General features: G+C 36.2%; 2 protein-coding genes across 2 annotated transcripts in view; one reads left to right on the top strand and one right to left on the bottom strand.

Moving 5' to 3' along the window:
* Positions 1-18,827, top strand: part of DNAH14 (dynein axonemal heavy chain 14) — a 537,201-nt gene that overhangs the window by 453,173 nt on the left and 65,201 nt on the right. Inside the window, exons 71-74 of the mRNA XM_057727198.1 lie at positions 4,766-5,002; positions 7,106-7,191; positions 16,217-16,373; positions 18,032-18,242. Of these exons, the coding sequence (XP_057583181.1) occupies positions 4,766-5,002; positions 7,106-7,191; positions 16,217-16,373; positions 18,032-18,242 (691 nt within the window). The remainder of the gene's footprint in view (positions 1-4,765; positions 5,003-7,105; positions 7,192-16,216; positions 16,374-18,031; positions 18,243-18,827) is intronic.
* LOC130849941 (glutamate-rich protein 2-like) lies at positions 2,429-3,484 on the bottom strand. Its single transcript, XM_057729206.1, has one exon. It carries the CDS (start codon positions 3,459-3,461, stop codon positions 2,751-2,753), a length of 711 nt encoding a protein of 236 aa, XP_057585189.1. The 5' UTR covers positions 3,462-3,484; the 3' UTR covers positions 2,429-2,750.

Below are 18,827 nucleotides of genomic sequence, written 5' to 3' on the forward strand. Positions count from 1 at the left end.
CCCCTGCTCTCACCACTTCTATTTGACATGGATGTTTTGGCCAGAGCATTAGACAAGAAAAAGAAATAAAAGGCATTAAAATTGGAAAGGAAGAAAGAAAATTATCTGTTCACAGATGACATAATCTTATATGTAGAAAACACTACAGGGTCCACAAAAACACTATTAGAACTAGTCAAACAGATTTACCAAAGTTGCAAAATACAAAACCAACATACAAAAATCAGTTGCATTCCTGTAATATGCAAAGGAAATTAAGAAAACAATTCCATTTAAAATAGCATCAGGAAGTTGTTGTATAACAAAGGGAGTTCAACTCGAGGATGGAAAATGCCTTAGAGGACTGGGATAGGGAGGATGGGGGGACTCAAGGGAGGGTGAGGGGGGAGTCAAGGGAGGGAGGGAATATGAGGATATGTGCATAAAAACAGATGATTGAAATTGGTGTACCCCCAAAAAAATAACAAATAAAGAAATAAAATTAAAGAGAGGCAAAAAAAAATAGCATCAAAAGGAATAAAATACTTAGGAATAAACCTAATTAAGGAGGTGAAAGACTTGTACACTGGAAACTATAAAACATTGCTGAAAGAAATTAAAGAAGACACAAATAAATGGAAAGACATCCCATGTTCATGGATTGGGAGACTTAACATTGTTAAGATAGCCATGTAACCCAAAGCAATCTACAGATTCAATGCAATCTCTACCAAAATCTCAATGGCATTTTTTAAGGAAATAGAAAATTTCTTCCTATAGACATATATATACTACCAAATGTAAAACAGATAGCCAGTGGGAAGTTGCTGTATAACAAAGGGAGATCAACTCGATAATGGATGATGCCTTAGAGGGCCAGGATGGGGAGGGTGTGGGGGAGTCGAGGGAGGGAGGGATTATGGGGATATGTGTATAAATACACCTGATTGACTTTGGTGTACCTCAAAATCTGGTACAAGAGTGTAAAGCAATTGTATTCCAATAAAGATCTTAATAAAATAAAATAAAATAAAATAAAATAAAATTCATATGGAATCTCAAGGGACTCCAAATAGCCAAACCAATTGTGAAAAAGAACAAAGTTGGAGGCATCACACTTCCTGATTTCAAGCTATATTATAAAGTTACAGTAATCAAAACAGTCTGGTACTGGCATAAAGACAGACAAATAGACCAAAGGAACAAAATAAAGACCATAGAAATTAACCCTTGTGCATAGGGTCAAATGATCTTCCACAAGGTTGTGGAGACCACTCAATGGAGAAAGGACAGTCTCTTCAAGAAAAGGTGTTGGGAAAACTGAGCATTTCACATGAATGAAATTGGATTCTTAGGCCAAATACAAAAATCAACTCAAAATGGATTCAAGACCTAGACATGAGGTCTAAAACTATAAAATTCCTAGAGAATGTAGGGGAAAGCTTTATAACATTGGACTTGGCAATGATTTTTTGGATATAACACTGAAGCACAGACAATGAAAACAAAGATAGACAAATGAGACTAGATCAAAATTAAAAATTTTTGTTCATCAAAGGACACAATCAACAGAGTGAAAAGGCAATCTATAGAATGGGAGAAAATATTTCAAGTCATACATCTGATAAGGAGTTAATATATAGAATATATAAAGAAATCCTACAACTCAACAAAAAATCAAATAACCCAATTTTTAAGTGGGCAAAAGATTTGAATAGATATTTCTCCAAAGATTACATACAAATGGGCAACAAGCATATGAAAAGATGTTCAACATCACTTATCATCAGAAAATGCAAAGCAAAACTACAATGAGATATCTCACACCCATTAGGATGGCTAAAATTTTTTTTTTTAGAAATATTTTTCTCATTTTTACATCAGTTATCTTACAACCTAATTTGAAGGTGGCAGAAATTCATCAAGGAATACAGAATCAGCAAAACAATGTAGATTGATACATAAATAGTGTAATGAAGTCTTATAAATGTTTTATGAAAGAATATAAACATTGTCAATTTTCACTTCATTCATTCACTTGCTATACACATCCCATTATTTTCCAGGCACTTATCCAGTGGCTAGGCATATAATGGCGAAAAAGACAAAGTCCTGCTTATGGAGGTTACATTTTCTGACAAGAAGGGAGAAGATAAAAAGAACAAATAAATTGGGGGAGGGATAAATTGGGAGCTGTGGATTGACATATATACACACTATTATATTTAAAATAGATAACCAACAAGGCCCTACTGTACAGCACAGAGAACTCTACTCAATATTCTGTAGTAACCTAAATGGGAAAAGAATTTGAAAAAGAATAGATACATGTATATGCAAAACTGAATCATTTTGCTGTACATCTGAAACTAACACAACATTGTAAATCAACTCTACTCCAATATAAAGTAAGATATATGATGCTGGGCAAACAACCCACCCTCTCTGTTCTTCAGTTTTCTCATCTGTCGAATGGGGATAATAGTAGTGCTAACCTCATGGGTTTGTTGGACTCAACAAATTAATGTATGTAGAACAGCACCTGGCACATAGTTAGTGCTATGTAAGTGTTTTCAATGACTACTTCCCTCCCTAAGTAGCTCACATTGAGCTAAAATCTAAATATTAAGAATGAGCTCAAATTAATATGGATAAATTAAAAGAACTGTGTACCAAATAAAGAACAGACTGAAATGCAGCTTTCCTCGTTATATTTCCATAGTATACCGTAATGAACATACACAAAGATTAAACTACAGCAGCAACTGTCATCACCCATCTTCACATTCATCAGAGCTTTCTTCACTTGGGTCCTCAGTGCTCTCCCCTTCACTCTCACTGCTACTGTCGTCTTCACTCTCCCCATCATCTTCCTCAAGATTTTGAGCTTTCTCCATCAGCAGCATTTCTTCAATAAGTGAGAAAAACTCCTTGGCCTCAGGATTTTCTGGTTCATAGATTAGGATCATCTGACATAATTTTTTTGCCAACTGGTAGTCTTGGCCCATTTCTGCTCTCAGGAACTCTGTCATTAACTCTAATGGGGCATGAGTATCCTTATTAGGGGTGCTGTCTTCCTCATCACCCTCATCATTGGTATCATCCTCACCATCATCGTCTGTTGATTCAGACAACTTATCAATATCCTCAGGGCAATATTCACTATTTTTCTCCTGCTCTGCAATAATTACATTTTTGCTCATTTCACCTGTGCTTTCTTTCAAAAAGGAAGATGACCATAGCTTAGACTGCAGATTTGTTTCTATATCTTTATTTTCAATACTCTTTGAAGATACTCTATTTTCAGTATTCTTTGAAGAGAATTTATTTTCAATATTTCTTGAAGAGACTTCCTTCTTCTCTGAGACTGTCTTCGCTACATTCAGAGAGACTTGTGTTGGTGAGGTATAAAGTTTGCTTGCCAATCTTGGTCTACGTCTAAAGAAGCATTTACCTGACATTGCTTCATTTGGTTCAATCATTACTTTTCTGGCTCGTCACAGAAAGAGTCTGTCAAACTCTAGTCCAGGGAAACACGATGACGCACAAAGCCAGGAAGGAACACCTTCTCGCGCGCCGCCTCTGCTGCGGTGGGGCGCCAGAGCCGGAACCTGGAATGGGCCGAGAAGTTTGCGGGTGCAGGCGCCGGGCCTGGGGGAGTCTGAGGTGAGGGCTGGGTCAGGCTGCTCGCGGGGATGGCGAGAGGGCGACCGCGGTCGATGCGGCGCCGCTTCCCCGCCTGCGGCCCTCTCACGCCGACCATCGGAAGGGTTGACACGGAAAGCTAGTCCAGCTTGTGGTCAGCTGGGTGTTGCGAGCCGGGAGCCCTCGCCGCCGCGTCGCCATGGAGATAGGACTGCGCGTCCGGCTGGAGCCGGCAACGCCACGGACGGGGCGAGGAGGAAGAGGCGGGGCGAGGCGAGATGAGGCGGTGAGGAGGGATGGCTAAAATTTTTATAAAAGAAAATAACAAGTGCTGCCAAGGATGTGGAGAAATTGGAACCGCCGCTAATGGAATTGCAAAGTGTTGCAACTTTTATGGAAAAAAGTATGGAGGTTCCTCAAAAAATTGAAAATAGAATTATCATATGATCCAACAACCCCATGTCTGATTATATATCAAAACAATTTAAAGCAGGGTCTCAGAGAGATTTATTCGCACTCCTATGTTCATAGCAGCACTATTCACAATATCCAATAGGTGGAAGTAACCCAAGTGTCCACTGATGGTTGGATAAAGAAAATGTAGCATACACATAAAATGGAATGTTATTCAGCCTTTAAAAAAAAAAAAAAAAAAAGGAAATCCTATCACATGCTACAACATGGGTGAAACTTGATGACACTATGCTAAGTGAAATAAGCCAGTCACAAAAAGACAAATACTGTATGATTCCACTTATACAAAGTACCTGAAGAAGTCAAATTCATAAAAATAAAAATAGAATGGGTGATTACCAGGAGCCAGGAGGTGGGGCAAGGGGGAAAGGATTGTTTAGTGGGCACAGAGTTTCAGATTTACAGAAAGTTTTGGAGATTTGTTTCACAACAACATGAATTATACTTAACACTACTACTGAACTCTACGTTTAAAATGGTTAAGATAGTAAATTTTATGTTGTGTGTTTTACCACAATTTAAAAATTACATTTTTATGTAATTAATTTTTAAATAAGATCGCTTTTTCCTCAGCAACAAATATTTACTAACCATCTGCTTTGTAATGAGTAACTAAAAGATGAAAGATATAGCTCTTCTAATGTGATCACTTTTCCTTTTTTATTAGGCATATATGAAATCTGTAGAAATCAACATCTTCAGTGGGTGTCAGATTTCAGGTGGAAGCAGTGCCAATACATCAGCAATGAACTAGAAACTTTTTCTCTTCTATGCAAATCCCTTTTATCAAATGTATCACAATGGAATGCTTTTAAAAACAGTAAGGCTGTATACTTGCTGATGAGCACAGCTTTCTCTCCAGAAAATCCTTCCTTGGAGGAAAGTAAGAAATCACCAGAGATGAGTAAGAGAGCATTCAATGTCTTAATCTAACTTCATTACATGTATATGTATATAGATTATCAACTTATAAATGTTCAGGATCTTATGTTATGAAAAAATCAAAGGGAGGAACATAACTATGTAATAAGCACATCTCATGTTATATGTTATTTCTCATGTTATTTAATGTAATCCTCATGGCAATCATGTGAAATGATTATCATGAACATCACTGTTGTTGATGAGAAACTCTGACAAGAAATCAAAACTTGAGAGAGATGAAATGTATCACACTAGTTTCATTACAACAAACTACTTTTGAACCTTGAATCTGAACAAGCATACATATATAACATATATATTTTATATAACAGGTATGTGTTTTCTATATGGTTTAAAATAACAGATGTATTTTTTAAATTGCACATGATGTTATTTTAGCACATCTTTTCCTTTTTGTTTTTCCACTTTGAACTCTCCTCCTCAATTCATCCCTGTTCTGGATTCAACCTAATTTTTTTCCTTCATTTTTCTCCATTTTGCTTCCAGATTTTTGCCACAGTATACAGTTATGTTATGCAAAAACAAAAATATCCTTACACATATTTCCTTTGCTTTTATTTCTCTGAGATAGCCAGAAATAAATTAGCTGAGTCAAAAGTATATTATTTTTATGTTAATAGTTGCTTCCAGGTTGCTTTCCTTAAAAGTCCATGATAATTTATATTTCCACCAGCAATATATGAGTGCTCCTTTTCTAAGAAGAGTATTGATTCTTTTTAATTTTTACCAATCTGAAAAATTTAAAGTAATTTTAATTTCTCTGACTACTAACAAGCTTAAGTACTTTTTCAGGTGTTTGTTGACCATTTGAATTTGCTTATTCACATACTTTGCCCATTTTTCAATTGTTTCTCTCTTTTTTTGTCCATAAGAATCCTATTAGTGTAATAGATAATGAACTTTTTGTCTTATTAAAAAATATTGAATGGTTCACTCAAATATTTTTCAAAATCTGTCATTGTCTATCAGGCTTGTCTATAGTATCTGTAACATACAAATTTTTAAATGTTTCTATAGTCAATTATGTCTATATTTTTTCTTTTATACTTTTTTTTTTTCATTTCAATTTCTGATTAAGAGAGTCTCCTCCTCCCCTAGAGTTTTCTTTCTGGCTCATTGCTGTTTTATTTTGTTGCATTTGTACTAATCTATCTTGGAGCCATTATTTATTATACTGTAATATAAGAGCCAACATCTTTTACTTAAAGGAACTCTTTACTGACTTTTCGTAAAGCAAAGATCTTTTTATTTTGCAAATAACCCCAAATTTATTCATTTGTTACTAGATTTTCATGTATTGTGGACTTTTTTAAGATCAACAAAGATATCTTAGCTATTTAAAAAAGCTATTTCTACAATCTAAGTTGTATTTAAAATTAGACATTGGGGAAATACCATAGAAATACAAGGTTGGTAGAAATGATAGCTGTATATGGGATAGCTGGAAATGAAAGCTAGAAGGTTTCCCACCTTGCAAGGGAGTGTGGTCCTATAGGACTCTGTATCACAGGTAAGAGGCGTTAGTGTTAAAATATGTATGTATAACATTCATTTTTTTTAATTTGAAAATCATATTTCCATTTGATTCTCATTTCCTGTATCTGTTATCTGTAGATTATGAGCAGAAACCTCTAACCTCTAGAGTTATTATTTATATTTATTAGTTATTAATTTATATTCTATTATATGAATAGAAATGTCTAACCTCAGTTATCAGTTTATAAGCATTACATATTCAGGAGCAGGTCATAAAGTATTGGCTCTGCCCTTTACTTCTCATTTCTTTTCCTTCAGCTGTCCTTCATCTTGTTCTCATACTCATTCATCAACCACTTCACTGGAGCCAAGTTGAAACGTAAATCTACCTTAAGGTCTACCTCTTTTGCAATATTAAGGACAGTTAGCGATGCCTGAAATCTCATAGAAATAAAGCTCACTTTAAAAGAAGTTAGCCATGTTTAAAAAAAAAAAAACTCACTGTTTTATAGCAAAAAATTTCATTATGTTATCTTTTGGTGATCCAAAGTATTTGTTAATCTCAGTTTCTCTAAATTATATCTAGCTGAATTTTTGAATGAAAATGAAGAAATACGCAGTTCTATAAATTTTCCTTGGGAGAAACTCACTCCATTTCAAAGACTTATTTTGGTAAGATGGGCTATGAGAAAATACTACTGTTCTAAACATTTTGAGCACTTTATCAGTAACTTAAACTCTTTGAATCTTAAAATTTTATAAGCAAAATATATAGATTTTACAAGCTAACATTCGGTAAACATTACTGTTACAGGGAAGCACTTACATTCTATTTTAATTTTCTTTTATGTGGAAGGAAATTAGAGTAACATTCCTGGTGTCTTTTTGCCCCCTTATTCACTCCTCCCTAGAAAGGAGGAAGGACTTGTAAATTTGAGAAATGAACTCAGAGTGTGTGGCTCAGCCTTTCTCCCTTTCGGGATCTACCTACCTGCAAAAAGCATACTTTCTGCTCTGCTTCTCAATGCCATAAATTGTACAGGAACACACTGGGGCTCTTTAGGGAAAAGACAATGGCTGCCCAGCTCTGCTTGTGACAGATAAGTCTGTCTAATTCTATGGTTTAGCATCAGGAAGCATACTCACCTAAACCACATCCACCACCTTCGCCTGTATTGATAATAAAGGTGATATTTTGCCTGACTTCTCTGACAGTTGCTTCAGAATCTGGCTGTGGGGTTGGCAGATTAGGGATGTGAATGGGTGTCCTTTATGAGCCCCTTAAGTATCAAAAGCTTAGCATGTGCTAAGCAGTTTTCATACATTATTTCATTTACTCCTCATAATAATCTTAGGGGGTAGGCACAATTATTTCCCCCTTTTTGTAGAATAGGAAGCCAAGGCTAAGATACTGCCTGATTGAGCCAGGATTGAAGCTCTGACAATTTGACTCGGAAATCTGTGCTCTTACCAGTAACACAATATTATACTTTTCAAAGTAGATTATCCTAAATTGGTCCTTATCACCTCAAAAAATTTGTAATTTTCACACTTACCCTCTAGTTTAGTGAGGGGAAAATCCATCCTCTCATTCCCCTTTTACTCTAACTTCCTAAAAATGCCAACCTGGATAGCCAATCATCTTTCTTTTGGTTTCTGCCTTAAATTTTATTTTTGCAATACTTTAAAATTCACTCAAGATAGTGCAAAAAAGATTGCAACTGGCATACACCACTAGCTATTTTCAGAAATTTTTATCAACCCAAACAGAAACTCTGTACCAAATATTCCCATTCCTTCCTCCCACTAGACCCTGGCAACTACCACTCTACTTTCTGTCTCTATGAATTTGCCTATTCTAGGTACCTCATATAAGTGGAATCAGGCAACATTTATCTCTTTGTGTCTGGCTTATTTCATTTAGCATAATGTCTTCAAGTTTCATCCATGTTGTAGCATGAGTCAGAATTCCTTTCCTTTTCAAGGCTGAATAATATTCCATTGCAAGTATATGCCACATTTTGTTTATCCACTCATCCATCAATGGACACTTGGGTTGTTTCCACCTTTTGGCCATTGCAATTAATGTTGCTGTGAACATTGGTGTACACGTTTGGTTTTTGGTTTTATTTTTGTTTGGGTTGGTTTTTTCTTTTGAGCCAAAATTTGCAAATTGGGAAATTATACATAAAAATCCAGATTCCAGCTTTTATTGAAAAATTAGAAGATCGTGTAATACTGGGGGCCCACAATCCTCAGTAGAAGTAACTAGAGCTGAGTAGTGTCTGCCCCTTTGGACCAGTGCATCATAGTCTTCACTGCTCCCAATTATTTCCTGACACTGAAGTTGAATGTTAGCTGCCATTTAGCATCATATGTGCATAATTTTTTCTTCTATAGGGGAATTATTTTTCTTTAATCCAACCCACTTCTTTAATTTATGTTATCCACCTGACAACTATAGACAGATCAAAATCCCTACTCATGATTATTGACACAATCATGACATAAAAATGTATTTAAGCTATGTTAACTCACAAATGCAAAATAATGAACAATCTGTGCAGTACTACTCCATTTGTGGGGGAAAAAAACCGAGCAGAGAAATGTTCATATGTGTATAGAAAGTATAAGGAGCCAGAAGAAATAATAGCGGTTATCTAGGAAGTAGGGCCTTCATTTTTCAGTTTGTACTTTTTTGTATTGTTTGAATTCCATGTGCGGAAGTGTGTATTACTTCAACAACAAAATTAAAGGCCATGCTACATTACTCTTCCTCAGTAAGCTCCAGGTGGTTTTAGTTTATTAACTAGCAACTTTATGAGAATATAGTCACCCTATTTACCAAACCCAGAGTCAGAAGATATGGTATAATAAAATGTTGAGTGTACATATAGGGAAACTGAGTTAGAATATCTGAAACTGGGTCTGACCTATGAGTCAGAAATTGAGATTACCACTTAGAATATACTAGAAAGAAGATTCTGCCTGGAGAAGGATAATATCACTGAGCTCCACAGGGCAAGGACTTCATTCAGTTTATTCACCTCCCTCCATTTATATAACCTATTGGACAGAAAACAGAGGTGAAAGATGAAAATGAAGGGATATGGACATGGGGAAATTTTTCAGAACTATCTGTAGCAGCTTAGAAAAGAGCTAATAAAATTTAATTCAGCAGAACCCCTTTTCTTCAATCTTCCTTTTCTCTCCTACCACCCTCCCAAAAAAGTGCTTCAGGTTAAAAATTACAAAAGTGGAGAAATTTGATAAATGTGTGCTTGAAAAATAAAGAAGGAGCCAGCAGCATGATGGTGACAAATGATGACAATCACATTTGGGAGACAGATTCTCAGCGTGATGGTGTCAGGGGACCACCCAATGATGTTTCACTTGGCTGATTCTCACACTTTCATTACTTGGATATACTGGCTGAATTCTGCTATTAGAACCCAGATTCTTTGTATCCATTTGTGGTGGGAAAAGAGCAGGGTAGAGAAATGTTCACATGGGTGTAGAAAATATAAGCCAATTCTGGCAATTTTCATTTTTTTAAATATATATGTTGCATTGAGTTAAAATTAAAATTTGAGATTAATTTTTCCAAAGGGTAACAGAAAAGAGCAGAACTTGCCAATATTTGACAGTTTTTAACCATTACCCGTGGTTCAACCTAGTACATCTGCATAGAGCCACAGATACATACAGTTTCAGCTTCGCCTTAAATGATGGCGTTTCTGATGCTGAAAGTGTTCAGCACAGAATGTGTAATCATTCTGTAAAGATATAGCACATAGACGGCCTCGGACACCGGAAAGGGCTGCGGAGAACCTGACATAGCCGACTGAATATTCGTCTAATCCAATACTTGGACATTAGTCTGAGGCTTGGACAGTCTTCTATAAACACCTCTATCACCAGGACAAGCAACCCCAAAAGCTTGGACAACCATGAGGAAACAAAGAAACACCATGCAGGCAAAGGAGCAGGAAAAAAACCCACAAGACCAAATAAATGAGGAGGAAATAGGAAAAATGCCTGAAAAAGAATTTAGAGTAATGATAGTAAAAATGATACAAAATCTCGATAACAAATTAGAGAAAGTACAAGAAACAGTTCATAAGAACTCAGAAAAACAAACAGCAATGGATAACAAAATAACTGAAATTAAAAATACTCTAGATGCTCTAACCAGCAGAATGACTGAGGCAGAAGAACGAATAAGTGAGTTGGAAGATAGAATGGAAGAAATAAACGCCACAGAGCAGGAAAAAGATAAAAAAATAAAAAGACTAGAAGACAGCCTCAGAGACCTCAGTGATAACCTTAAACGTACCAACATTCGAATTATAGGCATCCCAGAAGAAGAAGAAAACAAGAAAGGGTCTGTGAAAATATTTGAAGAGGTTCTAGTGGAAAACTTCCCCAACGTGGGAAAGGAAATAATGAACCAAGTCCAAGAAGCACAGAGAGTCCCATACAGAATAAACCCAAGGAGAAATACACCAAGACACATATTAATCAAACTAACGACAATTCAACACAAAGAAAAAATATTAAAAGCAGCAAGAGAAAAGCAACAAACAACATATAAGGGAAAACCCATCAGGATAACAGCTGACCTTTCTACAGAAACTCTGCAGGCCAGAAGGGAATGGCAGGATATACTGAAAGTCCTGAAAGAGAGAAACCTACAGCCAAGAATACTTTACCCAGCAAGAATCTCATTCAGATTTGAGGGAGAAATCAAAAGCTTTCCAGACAGGCAAAAGTTAAGAGAATTCAGCACCACCAAACCAGCCTTACAACAAGTGCTAAAGGAACTTCTCTAAGTAGGAAACACAAGAAAAGGAAAACACCTACAAATACAAACCCAAAACAATTAAGAAAATGGTAATTGGAACACACATGTCAATAATCACTTTAAATGTAAATGGATTAAATGCTCCAACCAAAAGACACAGACTGGCTGAATGGATACAAACACAAGACCCTTCTATATGCTGCCTACAAGAAACCCACTTCAGACCAAGGGATACATATAGACTGAAAGTGAAGGGATGGAAAAAGATATTCCATGCAAATGGAAGTCAAAAGAAAGCTGGAGTAGCAATACTCATATCAGACAAATTAGACTTGAAAGTAAAGACTATTAAAAGAGACAAGGAAGGGCACTACATAATGATCAAGGGATCCATCCAAGAAGGACATATCACAATGGTAAATATCTATGCCCCCAATATAGGAGCACCTCAATACATAAGGCAAATGCTAACAGCTATAAAAGGGGACATCGACAGTAACACAATTATAGTGGGAGACTTGAACACCCCACTTACATCAATGGACAGATCATCCAAACAGAAAATAAATAAAGACACACAAGCTTTAAATGACACATTAGACCATCTCGACTTAATTGATATTTATAGGACATTCCATCCAAAAACGACAGACTACACTTTCTTCTCAAGTGCACACGGAACATTTTCCAGGATAGATCACATCTTGGGTCACAAATCAAACCTCAGCAAATTCAAGAAAATTGAAATCATATCAAGCATCTTCTCAGACCACAACGCCATGAGACTAGATATCAATTACAGGAAAAAAACTGCAAAAAATACAAACACATGGAGGCTAAACAATTCACTATTAAACAACCAAGGAATCACTACAGAAATCAAAGAGGAAATCAAAAAGTATCTAGAAACAAATGACAACGAAAACACAACAACCCAAAACCTATGGGACGCAGCAAAAGCAGTTCTAAGGGGGAAGTTTATAGCAATACATTCCTACCTTAAGAAACAAGAAAATGATCGAATAAACAACCTAACCTTACACCTCAAACAACTAGAGAAAGAAGAACAAAGAAACCCCAAAATGAGCAGAAGGAAAGAAATCGTAAAGATCAGAGCAGAAATAAATGAAAAAGAAAGGAAAGAAACCATAAGAAAAATAAATAAAACTAAAAGCTGGTTCTTTGAGAAGATTAACAAAATTGATAAACCATTAGCCAGACTCATCAAGAAAAAAAGAGAGAAGATGCAAATCAACAGAATTAGAAATGAAAAAGGAGAAGTAACAACGGACACCTCAGAAATACAAAAGATCATGAGAGACTACTACAAGCAACTATATGCCAATCAATTGGATAACCTGGAAGAAATGGATACATTCTTAGAAAAATACAATCTTCCAAGACTGAACCAGGAAGAAATAGAAACCATGAACAGACCAATCACAAGTACAGAAATTGAGGCAGTGATTAAAAATCTCCCAACACACAAAAGCCCAGGACCAGATGGATTCACAGGCGAATTCTATCAAACATTTCGAGAAGAGTTAACACCTATCCTTCTCAAACTCTTCCAAAATATTGCAGAAGGCGGAGCACTCCCAAACTCATTCTATGAGGCTACCATCACCCTGATACCAAAACCAGGCAAAGATGTCACAAAAAAAGAAAACTACAGACCAATATCACTGATGAATATAGATGCAAAAATCCTCAACAAAATACTAGCTAACAGACTGCAACAGCACATTAAAAAAATCATACACCACGATCAAGTGGGGTTTATCCCTGGGATGCAAGGATTCTTTAATATACGCAAATCAATCAACGTGATACATCATATCAACAAATTGAAGGATAAAAACCATATGATCATTTCAATAGATGCAGAAAAAGCTTTTGACAAAGTTCAACATCCATTTATGATAAAAGCTCTCCAGAAAATGGGCATAGAAGGAAATTACCTCAACATCATAAAAGCCATATATGACAAACCAAAAGCCAACATTGTTCTCAATGGAGAAAAACTGGAAGAATTCCCTCTAAGAACAGGAACAAGACAAGGGTGTCCACTCTCACCACTGTTATTCAACATAGTTTTGGAAGTGTTAGCCACAGCAATCAGAGAAGAAAAAGAAATTAAAGGAATCCAAATTGGAAAAGAAGAAGTAAAATTATCACTCTTTGCAGATGACATGATACTATATATAGAAAACCCTAAAGACTCTACCAGAAAACTGCTAGCACTCATTGATGAGTTTAGTAAAGTAGCAGGATACAAAATTAATGCACAGAAATCTCTTGCATTCCCATACACTAACAACGGAAGAGCAGAAAGAGAAATTAAGGAAACTCTCCCATTCACCATTGCAACCAAAAGAATAAAATACCTAGGAATAAACCTGCCTAAGGAGGCAAAAGATCTGTATGCAGAAAACTTTAAGACATTGATGAAAGAAATCAAAGATGACATAAACAGATGGAGGGATATACCATGTTCCTGGATTGGAAGAATCAACATCGTGAAAATGACTGTACTACCCAAAGCAATTTACAGATTTAATGCAATCCCGATCAGATTACCAATGGCATTTTTCACAGAACTAGAGCAAGAAATCTTACGATTTGTATGGAAACGCAAAAGACCCCGAATAGCCAAAGCAATCTTGAGAAGGAAAAATGGAGTTGGTGGAATCAGGCTTCCTGACTTCAAACTATACTACAAGGCCATAGTGATCAAGACAGTATGGTACTGGCACAAAAATAGAAAGGAAGATCAATGGAACAGAATAGAGAACTCAGAAGTAAGCCCAAACACATATGGGCACCTTATCTTTGACAAAGGAGGCACGAGTATACAATGGAAAAAAGACAGCCTCTTCAATAAGTGGTGCTGGGAAAATTGGACAGCAACATGTAAAAGAATGAAATTAGAACACTTCCTAACACCATACACAAAAATAAACTCCAAATGGATTAAAGACCTACATGTAAGGCCAGACACTATCAAACTCCTAGAGGAAAACATAGGCAGAACACTCTTTGACATACATCAAAGCAACATCCTTTTTGACCCACCTCCTAGAATCATGGAAATAAAATCAAGAATAAACGAATGGGACCTCATGAAACTTAAAAGCTTTTGCACAGCAAAAGAAACCATAAACAAGACTAAAAGGCAACCTCAGAATGGGAAAAAATAATTGCCTATGAAACAACAGACAAAGGATTAACCTCCAAAATATACAAGCAGCTCATGCAGCTTCATACCAAAAAAGCAAATAACCCAATCCACAAATGGGCAGAAGACCTAAATAGACATTTCTCCAAAGAAGACATACAGATGGCCAACAAACACATGAAAAGATGCTCAACATCACTCATCATCAGAGAAATGCAAGTCAAAGCCACAATGAGGTATCGCCTCACACCAATCAGAATGGCCATCATCACAAAGTCTGGAAACAACAAATGTTGGAGAGGGTGTGGAGAAAAGGGAACTCTCCTGCACTGTTGGTGGGACTGTAAGTTGGTACAGCCACTATGGAAAACAATTTGGAGGTTCCTTAAAAAACTACAAATAGAACTACCATATGATCCAGTAATCCCACTCCTGGGCATATACCCAAAGAAAACCATAATCCCAAAAGAAACTTGTACCATAATGTTTATTGCAGCACTCTTTACAATAGCCAGGACATGGAAGCAACCTAAATGCCCATCAACAAATGAATGGATACAGAAGATGTGGCATATATATACAATGGAATATTACTCAGCTATAAAAAGGGATGAGATGGAGCTATATGTAATGAGGTGGATAGAACTACAATCTGTCATACAGAGTGAAGTAAGTCAGAAAGAGAAAGACAAATATTGTATGCTAACTCACATATACGGAATCTAAAAATGGTACTGATGAACTCAGTGACAAGAACAGGGAAGCAGATACAGAGAATGGACTGGAGAACTCGAGGTATGGGAGGGGGTGGGGGGTGAAGGGGAAACTGAGAAGAAGCGAGAGAGTAGCACAGACATATATATACTACCAACTGTAAAATAGTCAGTGGGAAGTTGTTGTATAACAAAGGGAGTCCAACTCGAGGATGGAAGATGCCTTAGAGGACTGGGGCAGGGAGGGTGGGGGGGAATCGAGGGGGGGGTGTCAAGGAAGGGAGGGAATATGGGGATATGTGTATAAAAACAGTTGATTGAACCTGGTGTACCCCCCAAAAAAATAAAATAAAATAATAATTAAAAAAAAAAAAAAAAAAAGATATAGCACATAAGTGATTTGTGTAAAACAGTTTGCACAGAAAAGTTCTGAAATTTGCAATGATTTCCAATAGGCCCTGAATCTCTATTTACTACATGTATACTGTTTGCAAGATCTTTTAGCCCCTCTAAGTTCTTTTCAGATGTGTACTCAGTTTGCTTAAATACACAAGTATTGTGCTATTGATTTTCATTTTATTAATGGAAAAGTTAGTATTCTTGCAATGATGCTGTCCTATCCCCCAATACCATGGGGTTTTCTTGCTCTAGATATTTACAGCAGAGCAGGGAGAAACCCATGGGAAAGGTCTCTTTTTGCAGACTCAGGGACTATAACTTGGATTTTCACACCCAAAGTGAGATCCCAGAGTGTGAAAGATAGAGGCACCAGGTAGCCCTGGCATCTAGGAAGGACCACATGAAGGTCAAGAGCAGTGGTGGCACTTTCCCCACCACACATAGACTCTCTCCCATCAAATTTTCCCGACACAAGGAACACCACAAAACTCTTGACTGGCAACCTAAATAATGAATATTTCTTAGTTTGTTTCCTCTTACCGTAGGGAATATTCCCTTGGGCGGTTTTTAAATTTACCTTATCTTTCACATTTTCTTTCTCAGATAAAAATTCTTAGACCAGAACATTTAAAGAATTCTGTGAAGAAGTTTGTAACTGAAAAAATAGGAAATGAATATATTCACAGAACTGGAATTAATTTGAAAGAATCGTATAAAGAATCCAATGCCAGAACGCCACTGATACTTATTCACTCCCATGGTAAGCTCTTGCGAACAGTTAAGATGACATGAAACATTCGTCAAAAGATGTAGAGAAGTAGGATCTATGTCAGGTTATTCTATGTTTAAAATATTTTCCTATTCCTACTTAAATATTTTGGGAAGGGACCAATTAAAACTGTAAACTATATTAAGAATGAATCTTTCAAACAGACTCACAGATACAGGGAACAAATTAGTAGTTACCAGTGGAGACAGGGAAGAGGGGAGGGACAAGCTGGCACATAGGATTAGGAGGTACAAACTACTGTGTATAAAATAAATAAGCTACAAGGACATATTGTACAACACAGGGAATATAGCCAATATTTTATAATAACTATAAATGGACTATAACCTTTAAGAATTATGAATCACTATGTTGTATACCTGAAACTTATATACATCATTATTGTACATCAACCATACCTCAATTAAATAAATAAAGTAGCACATTAAAAAAAAAACTCTAAAAATGTAAAAGAACAGAGAAAAATAAGATGTCCCAGATTCAAAAGTATGGGAAAATTTACCATACCTACCAATTACATATTATTGATATGAAAGTTAGGATTGCCCTTGCATTTATTAGCAAGTTTAATTCCCATTGACTCATAAAAAAATTTATGATATAAAATAAAGTATCAGAATTTGGCTCTGCTGATCCAGCCCTTGTATTCTTCAAAACTCCAAATACATTTCTCTCTCTCTCTCTTTTCTTTTTTTTTTTTTTTTTTTTTTTTGGCCTTTGCTCTACAGACCATAAGCAAAATATTTGCTCCTAAGCAAAAGATTTCCTTCATTTATCTTCTGCTCTTCATCATCTTCAAATCAAACATGTCTTTAGAACTCACCATTTTCAAACTCTGATTCTTTTACGCAAAACCTTGTTCAAAGTGCCTCTCTGTAGAGGCTTTCTTACCTGGAACTTTTCCAGGTAAAGCAGCTGGCTATATGACTGTCACACTCATAACAGGTATTGTCCATTTCTTGAGGACTTAGCCTGAGATGGCAGCTAGGGCTCTAGCCATCACATCCATGTTCCAAACAATAGAATGGAAGATAACACAACATTTAACAAACTTTGTTGCCAAAGCTTATTCACAAAACATAAGATGCTCATACCTAGCTACAAGAGAGGCTAAAAATGAAGTATTTTAGCTAAACCAGGGTTCAGAGGAGGAAGGGACAAGTAAACGCTGGAGTAAATAACCAGCAGTCGCTGCTGTAGGTAGATAGTATCATCCCCACCTGTCACCCCGTTAGATTGTGACTGATCTACACACACTACTATGTATAAAATAGATAACTAATAAGAACCTACTGTATAGCACAGGGAACTCTACTCAATACTCTGTAATGACCTATATGGGAATACAGTCTAAAAAAGAGTGGATATATGTATATTTACAACTGATTCACTTTGCTGTACAGCAGAAGCTAACACAACATTGTAAATCAACTATACTCCAACAAAAATTAATTTTTAAAAAAAGTGACAGAGCCAAAATTTGAACTCTGCCTTCTAATTTCAAAGACTTGTTTTTCCATTATGTCTACACCTTCTCCCACCACCACTCAATAAATGCTAGATTGTATTTTTAAACAGGGGATTAAATGAATTTGCAATGGTATATACTTTTCCACATTGTCTTGCAGAGATCGACCTGACCAACATCCTTCTGAAATTTGCACAAGAGTTAAAAGGAACAACAAATCATGTGACCATGATTTCTTTGGGTCGTGGCCAGGCAGCTAAAGCAGAAGACCTCATTGTTAAGGCCTTAACCAAAACTGAACAATGGGTCTTCCTCCAGAACTGCCACCTTGCAGCATCGTTTATGCCGAGGCTTTGCGCTATTGTAGAATCGTAAGAGTTTTACATTTATTTGTAAGGGATCAGATTATTATCAAAACAATGAAGTAAAACTGGAAATGGCAATATACACTATGCTTAAACAATGATAAAATAATGTGTTGTGCCACTCAGAGGAAACTTAGTCTACCTTATGAGGGTTCTCTTTTCTCCAAGAACTTAAAAACTTCACTAAGAATATATCAGAGTTTTTTTAGAAAAAAAAAAAAAGACCTCTTTAGTTTTTACTTTCCACGCTGTTTATCACTTTCACTTTCTCTCCTTCTCAAACTCTCACCCTCAATAGATACACACTCATAAGTACCCATGTATGTACAGATGTGTAGATCTATTACATAGTGTTTAATACCCTGTATGATTCCAGACAGCAGGATGTGATACGTCATATACATACTTTCAGTGATGATTTACTTTATGGGCTGTATTTAGTGCTTATTCTGACAACTCTATTCAACCCACTTTTCTAGGCTATATCTCCCAAAGCACTGTTCACTCAGGCAAAAATTTCCATAGGTTCAGCCTTCTTGTTTGCAGTACTTGGAAGTTGAATGATATAACTTTGAGTGAAGAATTAGCAAT

Source organism: Hippopotamus amphibius, chromosome 3, assembly GCF_030028045.1.
Source record: "Hippopotamus amphibius kiboko isolate mHipAmp2 chromosome 3, mHipAmp2.hap2, whole genome shotgun sequence".
Lineage (NCBI taxonomy): Eukaryota > Metazoa > Chordata > Mammalia > Artiodactyla > Hippopotamidae > Hippopotamus > Hippopotamus amphibius.

Excerpts from the sequence above, each read along its gene's own strand:
- LOC130849941 (XM_057729206.1), bottom strand. The coding sequence starts at position 3,461 with ATGATTGAACCAAATGAAGCAATGTCAGGTAAATGCTTCTTTAGACGT.